Here is a 13247-nt window from a genome sequence, read left to right on the forward strand (position 1 = left end):
ATTGGGGAATAGAAAGAAAAAAGTTATAGTTGAGAAGAGAACAGATGGGGGTTTTTTTTTGCTTTATAAATCAGATCTGCATGCATTTTGAAGAATTGCACGATTCGTTGTACAGTTAACTATTATATATATCATTAATAATCCTGTGCTCACACATCTGCTATCCATTCACTGATCTAGAGTTGTTGTTTGAAGAAAGAGTAGCCTCAAGGGAAAGTTGAAGTGAAATGATATTTTGGTTTCACCAAGACAGGAAAGTAAATAATGAGAGTATATGTATGCCCAGGCAAAACAAATATTTTTCAATCAAGCTTCTAGCTGAGACTGAAAGATTCATAGTAAATACAGGAGGAATACAGTTGAAACTTTCCTACTTTTTGTGTTCTCATTACACTGCACTGCTGTACAGAAATGAGCAGTTATTTTGTAAATTATGGAGAATTACACTTGTTAACACTGAGGTGTTAACACCTCAGATCTCGTTGTGGAACAATTTTGTACAAGTTTATCTTGGCACCTGTGCATGTCTCTACTGAAGGCAGTGGGAGGCTGGAAAAGCATTGTGTATACAAAGGTATAGAAATCTTCTCAGGAACTGTATATATTATAGTAAGTTTCTTCAAGGCCACATTCCCAGCTTTCAAAGTTTTACATGGTTAATGTCTCTTGTCCGTAACAAGTGTTGTCATTTGCACAGTACATTTTCTTAAATCTCAAATAGAAGAAGAAGTAAAATAATCAATTTATTGCTATAACTTTTAAAATAAATGAGATATCAAGTTGGCCAAGCAGCTGATCAACTTACACGTTCTGAAGACTTCAGATATGAAGTCAAATTACAGTACCTCTGGTGGTTTAGTTTTGTTACAGAACTTAAAAAAAAACAAAACATGCATTAGTGCAAAGGCAAAAGAGATCAAAGACAAAAGACTTTATTATTCTCTCTGGCATTGAAATTGGCTTAACTTTCTGTTTAAGTGGGTAAAATCAGTGCTTTGCAAGTTATTGTGTGAGAAATCTTAAAAAATTAGTGATACATATATGTACCTCTGCAGTGGAATTGTGTGTGTGTGTGTGTGTGTGTGTGTGTATGTGTGTGTGTGTAAGTGCATATTCATCAAACAAATTGTTCAGAACCCTTCCTATTTATAACATTCCTGCTTTATGCCATTAGTTTTACATTTTAACTCACACACAAAATCCAGATCCTACTCAAACAAGTCATGAATTGGATATGTCAGTGTATTTGCCATAGCTGCACCCCTGCTGTCACTGTCAGCTGGAAAAGGACTCTTTGTTTCAGAGGGCCCCCGGAGTCCAAAGTGGTCCCAGCCCAGCGCAACAGGACCAGCTCACTCCCCTTGTCCCCATCCTTCACTGTGTTGAGTATTACTTGTACTGAATTCAAATGTATTGAGCTTTTGTTTTCAGTTCATATTAAACACTGGTCCAGAAAGTTATTGTATAGGGCTGATCAACTCAAATATTTATTTTTGAATGAAGCTGCATTTTATTCACTTGGAATTGTATCTTTGACAGTATCTGCGTTTATTGATTGTCATTTCTTCCAATTTTGCTTCACGTATTTTTGTGTTCCATGCACACATTCACAGATACAAAATGGAGAAGAGAAAGAGGGACAAAGCAAGGGTGGGGGGAGTAGTAGGGAAGAACACTGCTGAGAACGGAAAGAAAAACTTACACAGATATACCCCAACCAGAAGAATTTCTGTTTTCACAAAGGAACTTGCAGTTCTCTAAAGACTTGGCAGGAAAACTCTCATCTGCCTAATCAGGTCCTAGTACAATTTATACTTCTCACCACAGACAGTTAAATTTTTAGGTATATAATTATTTTAAAGTAGTATTTTCTTACATTTATTATGTGTTCAGTTCATATGTTCAGTTCCCAATTCCAGATATAAACAGAAATTATAAAAGCCCAAAAGTGAGCTACATGGTCACTCTCTAAAGGTGGTGCCTGCATGACAATTTTAAAAGATTGTATCATCACAGCAAGCATATAACAAAATGCTCAGCTTCTCTTAACCCTACAGGAAGATGTGCTATACCTCCTCAGCCAATCAGCAGTACTACAAGCCTCAGACCAGGAAACTCTTTAAAGTACAGTATGTGTGAATATTGTAACAGGACTTTCTCACTGCTGCTCTTTCTTTTTCTCTTCTTTGTGCTTGTAGAGTCACAAGTATCGGGTAAGGTTTCTCATGGAGAAATTTGAGTCAGGTGGCAGAGATGCAGAGGATGACCTGGCTCACAGTCAACCTCTAAAAATCCCCAAAACAGAAGTTCCTGAAGGAATACAACAGGCACGGAAAGCAGCCATTGAGAAAGCAGCTCAAGAAAATGCAGTGTGTACCGAAGGACCCAGTACCTCCTCCAGAACCTCTTATAAGCCTTCTTTGGTGGTCAAGCCATTAGCTTGTGACGAGACAGAGAATAAACAGAAGCAACCACATCTGAATACAGTGGCACAAGTGTTTGGTGTTTATCTTCAACCAGTAAACAGAGAAAACAATGAAAAATCTGAATGCACTAAATTCCCCATCAAAACCAGTTGCCCAGCAAAAGAAGACCCAAAGCCTCAACATCCAAAACCCGCAAGGAACAAGTTCCCCAGCTCTGTTCCTCCTAGTAAAGAAAAAAATACTCTGGGAGCAAAACCAAAATCAGATTTGGCATCACAGAAGAGTGAGGCAAGAACAGCATCTTCAAAAGTAAGTGTAATTAAAGAAAAGTTAATGCCTGCAGCACAAGAAAATGTGCCCAAGCCTTCTCTATTTAAAAAACCTTCTTTTAACACCGAAGTCTCTAACAATAAATACACTTCCAATAAATGTGATTCTCTTCAAAGTAGGCTGTCAGGCCCAAGAACAAACACACATTCACTTATGAAAGTAAAGGAAATGGGTGAAAATAACTCAGCTGCAGAAGCTGCAGGCAGTCATCTTCCTAAAATAGGTCTGCAGCCTGCTGGCCACTCGCAGACCTCACTTCAAGGCACCTTCAGAAACGTGAAACAAGAGACTGAAGAAAAGGCAATGAGTGTTATCAAGACCACCGTTCCCAAGAAAGTCATCCAGGAAGGATCAGATTCTCCTCATAAGTTTTGTAAGACCAATACAGCACTTGGTGCAGTAAGGTCATCAGATAAAACACAAAAGAAAGGAGATGGTGCTCCCAGACCCAGGCAGAGAGTCTTGGCCCCAGAGTTCAAGACATCCACATGCCCAGCAAAGCCCAGCAGACCTCCAAGTGTGGAACTGCAAGGATACCAGAGGAGGGGCCCAAAAAAGAGTAAGTCTACTCTGTTCTTGCTTTCTTTAGTGTTGGTGTTTTGAAGCATTTAGTACCAGGTTAATTTTAGACAGAATCTTCTCTTCTGTTCAGAAATAGCATGGCACTTCTGCATCAGACAACCCGTTAAAACTTTAACTTACGCTTGTGTACAGTTTATGCTTCTGTACAGGACAGAAATTAAAATTATATTCTTTATCTTTCAGCAACTAAAAGCAGAATGAATGCTTTCCATATTGGGTTTATTTGGTTTTCAAAACTACTTAGATAAAGCTCAGATAAAAACTTATGTCAGGGAGTATTTTCTCAACAGACATTTAAGTCCTGATTTCCTATAAATGAGATGTTGATGTCCTGTTCTTGACAGTAACTTCATGGCCACAGCTTGAGGGCCACCAAAGTATTACATATATATAATATTATATATATTTAATCATAACCTCTAGTAACCACACTTTTTTCTTTCCTTTTTGCCTTTCACAATGACTAACCACATCATGAACCCTAGAATCTGATGTATTTTGAAGTTGGTTTAGAAAGTTGAACACTATGCAAAATGACAGAATTAAATGTTCTCACATGGAGCTGCAATGATTTTATACCCAGAATTTTTATGAATTTGGACTCCAAAAGCATCTCCCAGACTTAGTGTTTTCTGTTAGGTTTGCCTGACTTCAGTAGTGTGGCAGCTAGCAGTACCTGAGGCTCTGTCTTGTTATTTTTCTGAAGAACCAAGTCTCTGAACTCTATGATGGCCATAATTCAGCCGTGAATTTTAAGTCTTCTCACTAGGTTTCTGTAACATGATGGTCTGCATCTGACAAGAATGTCTGTAAATACATTTGAAATATCTGAGAGGACACAAATCCCTGTGGAAAAATAAAAAAAAGGACATTGCTGTGACTCCAATTCTGCAAAGAGTACTGCTCCAACAAATTCCTTTCACTGCGTAAGAGAAGCTCAACAACAGTATAAGCTGTTTGTGAGGCACTCAAAACACGCCCTTGAAAATCTCCCATAAAAATGTAAATTTCTGAAGTCAGACCCACATATTCACTGTCACTTTCTTGAAGGAAAGACCGATTTGCAGAGATTCTGAATGTCTTTGATTGTCCCCTAGATCACCTGTATTTCAAACTTTTGGGCTAGGGCTTTTCCTCAAAAACTTTCAGTCACTCTTTGACAATGCCAGTTGATAAATTTCTAAGTTTTATAGTAGCTGAAGGAGGCTCTCTGTTTTCCTCTTCTAGCACCAGGTGCTCAAAACTATGAATGCATAGGAAATATTGATCGCATTTTAAAATCAAAGTTTTAAATTATGTGTGTCCCAGGGAGCCTCCCTTTCCATGCATGAGAGAATCAAGGACTTAAATAAAAAATCATTACTATGTTACATTTTTATTGGATTTTCTTTTTACTTTCTTCTTTTTCCCCCTGAAAGCACTGCTGTTTGTGTTGAGCACAGGAAGCAAAGAATATATTCTATCTTCATATATATTTTTTTAGCTTATATAATTTTAGCCTGTTATGTCCTGTATCTAATTGTGTGTGGTTATACACATTTCACTTCTGTTAGTCTGTATTAACCATTTCTCTTAGATTTAATTCAACAGATCAAACTTTGATTCTTAAATTTTTGTTGTAGTTAGTGGGAAAGGGAGATGCCCAATGGTGGGATTTAGAGCTCCAAAGTAGTTGACAGTGGATGCTCTGAGTAACTCCACACAGTGCACGTAAGGTACATCAGGTACATTCACGTAATTCTGTAGATATATAGTTTGCCCTTGCACTTTCTACCTAGAACACAGTATGGCTTGTGCTTCAGCAGCTCTGAATATACATAAGGCTGGTTTTCCTGAGACAGAAGATATGAAAAAAGCTCAGAGTTGACTTTCTCTAAAGACAAAAATCCTCCCTAAAAACACGGAGTCTGGATGCAACTATACATTGTGTTACTATTATTTCCACTCAGAAATTAGGAATGTCCCAGTAACAAAAAAACGTACTTTTTTTTTCAGTTGGCAGTTTTTCTCCTGTTAGCCTATAGTTGAGGATATTTTCTCACAAATCCAAGATCAGGCCAAGACCCTCTAATGGTGCAAAACTGTGTATCCCTTTAAAAGAAACATGCCAATATACAATCTCAATATCAAAAGGCACCATTTTCAGCCAATTACACCAGCAAATGTTCTGATTAAATAAAAACAATACGAGCTTTGTTAGCTAAAATTTTAAGAAGTCCTGACAAAGGCTGGTAACATACAAAATGACAAATTATGTTTTAAAAAATACATTTTATGGCTTAAGTAATTATTGGAGGAATTATTTTATTTGTTTGCTTGTTTGTTATTTATTCAATTTTTTTCCTGGTTTCCATTCAGTTATAGACACAAAGCATTTTTTTCAACCTCTTTTTAAAACTGAAGGTTAGAAATATTTATCCTGTGCATTTCAAATTAACACTGTGAGCAGGGCTGTAAGAATAATACCAGAACTTTTGCTAGAAGTAGGGTCTCTAGTTGTCACTAACCAAGAGATGATGCAGCCACTAGACTGGATAAATCCCACTGGGAACTAAGGATGGAGCTGCCCAGCATGGTGGCACGGGTTGTTTTCCAAACACTGTAAAATGCACACCCAACTAAGTAGAACTAAATGAACACCCAACAAAGAAGAATCAGACATGGTCTTCTCTATTTTAGTCATAGTCTAAGGACAAGACTGAAAGATTTAGAAACAGCATCAATGACAAGCTGTTCATAGAGACCCTGAACTTCAGCCTTCCCCCACAGAGCTGGCATGAAGACCCTGATGTTCTTTAATTATCTTTAATTAATGCAGCTCATTTCTTTCTGGCCAGAAGACTACATAGAACAGTTCTGGTAGAGAGCCTAGGTGACCTAGAGTGAAACCTGAACAAATTTCTTTTCAGATCAACAGTTATTCATTGTTGCTGTATTTCTTAGAACATAACAAAATGTACCTGCTTTGGAAGGGCAGTTAAACTGAACTGTATTATTTTCTTTTTTTTTTTTAACTGTCATTTCAAGAATCAAAGTAATGTCAGGAAGACACCATCCCCACAGAGCAGACTCTTCCCGCTCATTACTGTGTCTTGGTAAACAACAGCTTGCCATAGTTGCTTAATTTGCTGCTGTGATTCAGGTGCTGAATAAAAGAAGAATAAGCAAATGGAAATAGTTTTCCCATGCAACAAAACTTTCTGAGATCTAATCTTCAGAGCTTTTGATCTGTATTAGGGCAAAGGCTAGGCTTTGTGTTGTAGTCTGAGAAGAAAAAACCTCTGCATGTGGTGGTTGTTACATTTGCGTTAAGGGTATGTGCCTGCACTGCAGAAAACCATGTATTGCCTGATTTAAAACAGGAGTTTGAATTCTGCTTTCTCAGAAGTATCAATTCACCCCTTTTTCTTTGTTTGTTCTCTTTTCCCATGAAAGATGTTTTAATGGGTTTTGTAAACAAGTATTCACTGGACATGAATAACATTAAATGTTAGATGCTGAAGGACGTACCTTTGACACAGCAGTCTTAGTCACATGTGGGAGAAGAATTTAAGCCATCCACCATGCCTCCTCGAAAACTCAGGGATGCAAGTTTGATGCTGGCATTGTGTGAATTAGAAATTTTCACCTAGTCCTGAATAAAACTTCTGTAGATAACAAATGTCTTATTGAGGAAAGTTTGACTATTGACATGTTACTATTTTTCGGTCAAGTCAGTCTTTAAGAAATTCCTGTTTGGGCCTGTGAATGCATGACAGTTTGGTAAATTCCTCTGTTATGTCCCATTACAGCAATTTTCCCTGAGAGGAGATCATGTTTATGTCAGCTAAGAATCATTAATTCTGAACCACACATGTACTCTCTAGTTCAGAAAATAATACCAACTGTACTCTTTTATAATAAACACCAGAGATCTTATTAAAAAGAAGAGAAGCAAAGTCATTTTGCTGACAGCTTTCCATGTGAGGTCACAACCATACTGTTGCTAGCCAATGGTACTGTTCAGAGTGGGGTGGCGGTCACTGTATGTAGTGATGTGATGCCTGTGTTTGCCCGGATGAACTGTAACATGCCATAAAACCCTGTACAGCTCGTCTCAAAATGATAATTCAGAATAGCATGATAATTATGTGTCTGGACTTTGTTGTACATAGATAGAATGTTAAATTTTAAGCACTATCAAAAATGTACTGGAGTTAGAGTACTGGTGAGAATTTGGAGATCTGCAAGGCCTTTTACCTATTCTATTATTACATTTCATGATGTTGACTTTCACTTTTATTGATCCCCCATACATGTAACTGAAAACTATAGAAGTGATGGTCACATAGATCTGCCAAGAACTTAATTTTCCTGAATTTGCTTGAAAACAACTACAAATCTGGACAAGCATTTGTATGTAGTTTTTAGCTATTCAGCATTCCTCTAAGCACATTCCTATTTCTCCTTCTCTGAAAGTGAGAGAACCCAAACCATTCCTGTTTCAGCAGCATTATACTGAGAAACAGCACACCTCTGAGAAACAGCAGAGTCAATCTTTGAAGTTCCTGGAACTGATGAATGATGCTCAACTGGAATATAGTCAAAGTTGTGCATTTATCATGAAAATCAGACTGCAGCATATGAAATCCCTCACAATGTACGTGGTTTAGTACAACTGTAATGACACCACCTGTGTGGGTCTCACTCCAAAGGATTTTTCTTGCTCATGGTATTGGTATAAAGTCAGTTTCACTCCTTCCTCATTTCAATATTGTTTCTTTGGCCATCTTCCAATAGTTTAACCTGTGAGTTCTGCAAGACCTGCTGAATTAAATTTCTCTCAGTCTTTTGATCACATCTTCATTCTCCAGCTATAATTACATGTACTATAACTACAGAATATGCATTTAAGACCAAATTTTTCAGTGAACTGGACACATGCTTTTAGTCCACCTCAGTCAGACAGAAATTTTTTCAGAATTTTTAAGAGGTTTCACAAGAACATTAAAGCTATTGAGGAAACCCAGACTCTGAAGTTTTTTAAGCAGTACATTTAATTGGTCAAGGGTTTAACATGTAATTCTGCTAAAATATGTGGAGAAAACTGTAAATTAAACTGCTACTATGACTTAAAGAATTGAAAAAAATAAATCACTGCAATTTAAAAATTATTTTAGCCATCCTTGGAATGGATGGAAATATAAATATTTATCTGCCCAAGGAAACAGATAAACTTAATATTAGTTATAGATGACATGGATCTTGAGGGAAACCAAAACTGAGTGTTTCCTTGCAGGTTATTTTCTGAGGGCAACTTGCTGTTGTTGTGCATTAGGAAGAAAAAGTACACAAAAACCATTGCAAATAGATATTTAAACTTCTTTTCCTTGACTATTTCCTTTAATAGCTGTCTACTTTCAAAGAAAATTTGATGATTACTTCATGGTTTTAAAAAGTGGGATTTGGAGTCCTGTTATGCATCTGCTTAGCTTGGTGAATGTATATCTGTTGTTTACGCTTACGATAAAGTTGGGGAAAAAATCTCCTTTTTTTCTCTAATATAAAAAAGTATTGTGGTGATGAAGCTCTAAACGTGTTGCTGATACCATTATTGGAGAATAATGAACCCTAAATGTCTCTAGCTCCAAGAAACGCTCTGTAATTTTTTTTACTCATAATTACACAAATGTTTAGCTTATACTTCTCATATATTTGAAGTTTGATACATACTGAAATTTCTCTTTGAGTTGGAAGTCTTAATTGCTCCATACTGTTTAAATAGTATTTCCTTATCAGCTCACAGATGTAAAACCTATGCAGCAAGCATAATGTTTGAATTTGAAACAATAGGTATTATACTGAAGTAAGCACTTTTATCTTTTTATTTTCTAGACCTATTTTGGACCACAGAAAGAAACACTCTTAATGAATCTTCATCATTTGGGGTGTAAAAGTTAATAAGTTGACTAGTTAAGATAGTCATCCAAATAGTTGATCATAGAAAATATATTAAAAAATAAAAATGATAGTTCATGATACTTCATATATAGAAAATTTTCAGTCATTCCTGAAAGCTTTAATCTTAATTATTAAATATTAAATATTCAATATTCAATACTAATAGAGATAAAATAGCAAGCATTTAATAGCAAAGCTGTTAGGAAGACTTTGAAATAGTATCCTAACAAATTTTTTTATCCTATAAGGTTCATTTTAATAATGAACATTCCTGAAGTCATTGGTTTCCACTTGAAACTGAACCTTCTCCAAAATGTGTGCATTTGGAACAATGATGTTCCTTGTTTGCAGATGCTGAAGAGAAAACTTTCAAACTTCTACTATCTGAATGCAAGACTTTGTTGCATGGGATTTTTTTTATGAAACTGAAGTTTTATATACCATGCTATGTATGAAGTAATTATTTTTCAGATTGAAAGTTTATGACATTATCATTTTGTTGGTTTGGGAAATAGATAGTCACATTTCAAGTAAACTTCTCCCAGTACATTTTCTTTTTGTCTTTTCATCATTCTACACATTTTCTTTTGCCTTCTCTTTCAAATATAAATGAATTATGAAATATTTATTTTAAATTATTGCTATCTTACATGTCATCTGTTCTAGTTGCTGTCTTTTTTCTTGCATTTGAAGTGATACCATGCAATGTAAAATTAACTGGCTCAGGTTAATACTTCTTATTAAAAACAGAAGTAACCATTAAAGCTTTTTATCGGACAATGAAAAGTTTCAAGTGTAGTTCAACTGAGAATCAATTTTTTATGTTCCCCTTTACATAAGTATAGGCTTCCATGTAGTATAGGCTTCTATGTATAGGATTACACATCTGTAGTTTGAAATCACTTATGCCAGTCAGCACTGCCCAGATGAAGCTTCACAAATATCTAACCTGCGGGCTTTCCTTTGGGAGTAAGACTATTACTTATGCTTAATATTTTTCAGCTCTCAACCTTAAATACTGTTTTAGATGCTCGCTTTCGTGTGCTTGTCACTACATACATAGAATGGGAAAAAATCCTCTACCGGATATCATGTCTTGAACTTAATGTGTCAACTCTATGACAATTTGAGAATATAAGGCATTGAATAGGTGTTAACACCAATAAGGTAGTCTTTTCATCTCTTCTGGAAACAAGATTTTCTGATTGAGATCAGTGAGAAGTTGTGTTTAAAAGAGGACAAATTCTCCATCTGCTTTGATCATGTTTCTCATGATGTATCAGCAATTATCAGGAAAGTGATCTTTAAAAGGATGGAAAATTAATTAGGTCTTTATTTCCCCCTTTTCCCTTCATGCCCCTCTTTTTTGGAGGTGATTTCTTTTGTGCAAAAATGAAAAAGGGAGATTTATCATCTAACTGGAAGGAGAATCAGGAGAGATGAGGAGAAGAAAAGAAAAGGAAATTAATAAAGGATTTTACCCAGTCATTTCTAGAAGTGGAGTCTGGAGTCAGGGAGAACAACAATCAGAAACTTTCCACGGTCTTTGTTTTGTGCAAGCAGCATCGCAAATGAACTTTGTATCTCTGTTGTCAGAGTATGTCTGTCAACAGCATAATCAAAAGCACTGTTTTAGGTTTACCTGCTCACTTTGAGCAGCTCTGTAACAGCATGACTATGAAACATGAAACCCTGGCTTGTATCTAAACGAAAATGCGGTTAGGGAAGCAGAGCAAAGCATGGCTCTCTGCACATTACGATTTAGGTAGGAAGTGGGTGATCTGCTGCAGATGTTGTTGCAGGTTCTTATCAAACCCTCTGTAAAACCCAGAAAACTTCCCATATCATGAATGCAGAAGTGGTGAAATGTTTTGCAGTATGACTGACAAACATGTTGTGTTTGCAGAGTAGCTCAAAAGCACTTTGCGTTGCAGAACTGTGATTCTTTCAGATGCAAGATTTTTTTACTGTGTAGCTGATTCAAAAATCTTGAAGTTCTTTTTATGAAAACTATAAAAATTCATTAAGAATTTTAAAATTCTGAGCATTTTTTCCTGCAGAATTCTTGGAGTTTCCCTATAGTGCCTGATCATTGTCAGGTTTTCTTTAAGTTACTAAAAGAAAGAGTTGACACCGCATCAGGGATCAAAGGGAATAAGTTTTCACCAAAGGCCATACACTAGGCAAAGTGAAAAGTGGGGTAGTTTTCCTTTTAGGATGTGAAGTCAAGAAATACTTTTCCACCTGTACATGCAAGAGACTGTCTTGTTTTGAAAGGGATTTTCTTACATATGTCTATGCATTTAAGGTGAAGCAGATACGACCAGAGTTAACTCAAAATGGAAGGTAGAGTGATATACATTGCTGTTTGGTTTTAGTTTTGTTTAGAAATTTCTAATTCAGTTTTGAACCAGAAATTTCTGAGTCAAGGGAATTAATAGCTTAGATGCTACAGCCTGATACCTTAAACATCATTAGGAGTCCATTCTTTGCTGTTAATTCTGGACTGCTTGGAGGTTGGAGGTCAGGCTAATGCATTTGGCAGAGAGTGTGTTGCTGATAACATCAATAGAGCTGTTCTGAGCTAACTGGGATTTCTAAGGCACTGTTTACTTTGAGAGCAGGTGCACATTGTTGCTGAAATTCAGCCAAGTATGAGAGAAATATGAATAGCTGAATCCAGACCACCCTCTGCTAGGATGGGATATTTTCCTACTTCAAGGGAGGTATCAAAATTATTATTTGCCACTGTTGTCAGGTAAAAGCTCTCTGCCAAATAACCACATTCTGTTGCAATACAGATTGGATTGATCATCAGGGATTGTATCATCAGTGAATGGATGTTGAAGTGCAGGTGTGAGTGCTAAAAAATGTGGTACTTCTTTTTTCTTTTACTGTTTCTGTTCTGCTCAGGTTGATAATTGGTTATTCATCTTCATCTTTGTGCCACTCTGTCACCCAAGCACTGAGATACCGTGGTATTTAGTGAGGTGATAAACAGAGGCATGACATTTCATCTTTGTCGGTACTGAAGCCCATATCTCCCTTGCACATGAGTCCAATTTATTTCATAATTTTGAAAAAGGGAGAACTGTCTGTGGCTGAAGTACTGGTTTCCATAAGATTCCTATACCACCAAGCAGTACTTGTTGCATGTGTTACTCCAGTATAGACTCCAGACAGTGCTAGAACTTCCCTTCAGTTTGTCACTTATTTGAGTTGACATGGGAGAGGCATGGAAATTACAGAGAACCATTACATGCAGATTGATTTCTCTTGATGGCATAAAGGAAGATGGGATCTTTCTCTAGATGTCATATGAGCACCAAAGAGGAATTAGTATTTCCTTTTCACAAGCCAGGAACGGCAAGGGTCAAAGTCACAAGTTTTGCTTCAAGACAACTTCAGTGTCCTGAACTTCCTGGTAAATAAACATTCTCCAAGAACGTAGGTGACCTTTTGGTCTCTGCCCACTTTGAAGTTGTTTGAGAAGGTTATCTTTCAGTGTTCTGTCCACAGTTCTACTGTAAGTGCTGAAGATCTGGTCATGATTAAAGAGGTTTAATTCCACAAGCAGCAGTGTAATGGGATATTTGGGATGTTCTGTGTACAGCTGCTATGGCAACAGCTAAGTTCCTCTTAGCTGCTCTACAGCTGCAGACCCTGTTCATCTGGTCTTTTATCTCTTTTTGAAGGACTTCAGTTTCTGCATCTGTTTATTCAGGGCAACACAGCATGTAAAAAAGCTCAGCCCTAAGAAGAGGTGAGAGGCTATTTGGAAACTGAGGTCTTAATGGTTAAAGCTACCATCCAGTGATCACCCCTAACATTGTTTCCTGTGATGAGAGTGCTTCAGGTGCATGTGAAGCCAGAACGTAGTTTCAGTTTGAATTCTTGATCTAAATGTCTGCAGCTGGCTGCAGTTCCACTACTTGCACAGAGCCTTTCCAGGTTTTCAGATTACCAAGT

The 13247-nt window shown here is 36.8% G+C and overlaps 1 protein-coding gene across 1 annotated transcript in view; it reads left to right on the forward strand.

Annotated features, from left to right (window-relative positions):
* Positions 1–2216: 2216 nt before the first annotated feature.
* The window catches only part of FYB1 (FYN binding protein 1), a 41846-nt gene continuing 30815 nt past the window's right edge, over positions 2217–13247 (forward strand). The window contains exon 1 of the mRNA XM_027878690.1: positions 2217–3315. Coding sequence (XP_027734491.1) covers positions 2226–3315 — 1090 coding nt within the window. The 5' untranslated portion in view covers positions 2217–2225. The remainder of the gene's footprint in view (positions 3316–13247) is intronic.

The sequence above is a fragment of the Empidonax traillii genome, unplaced genomic scaffold, assembly GCF_003031625.1.
Source record: "Empidonax traillii isolate 1590-97213 ecotype Southwest subspecies unplaced genomic scaffold, ASM303162v1 scaffold44:size1908036, whole genome shotgun sequence".
NCBI classification, from domain to species: Eukaryota; Metazoa; Chordata; class Aves; order Passeriformes; family Tyrannidae; genus Empidonax; species Empidonax traillii.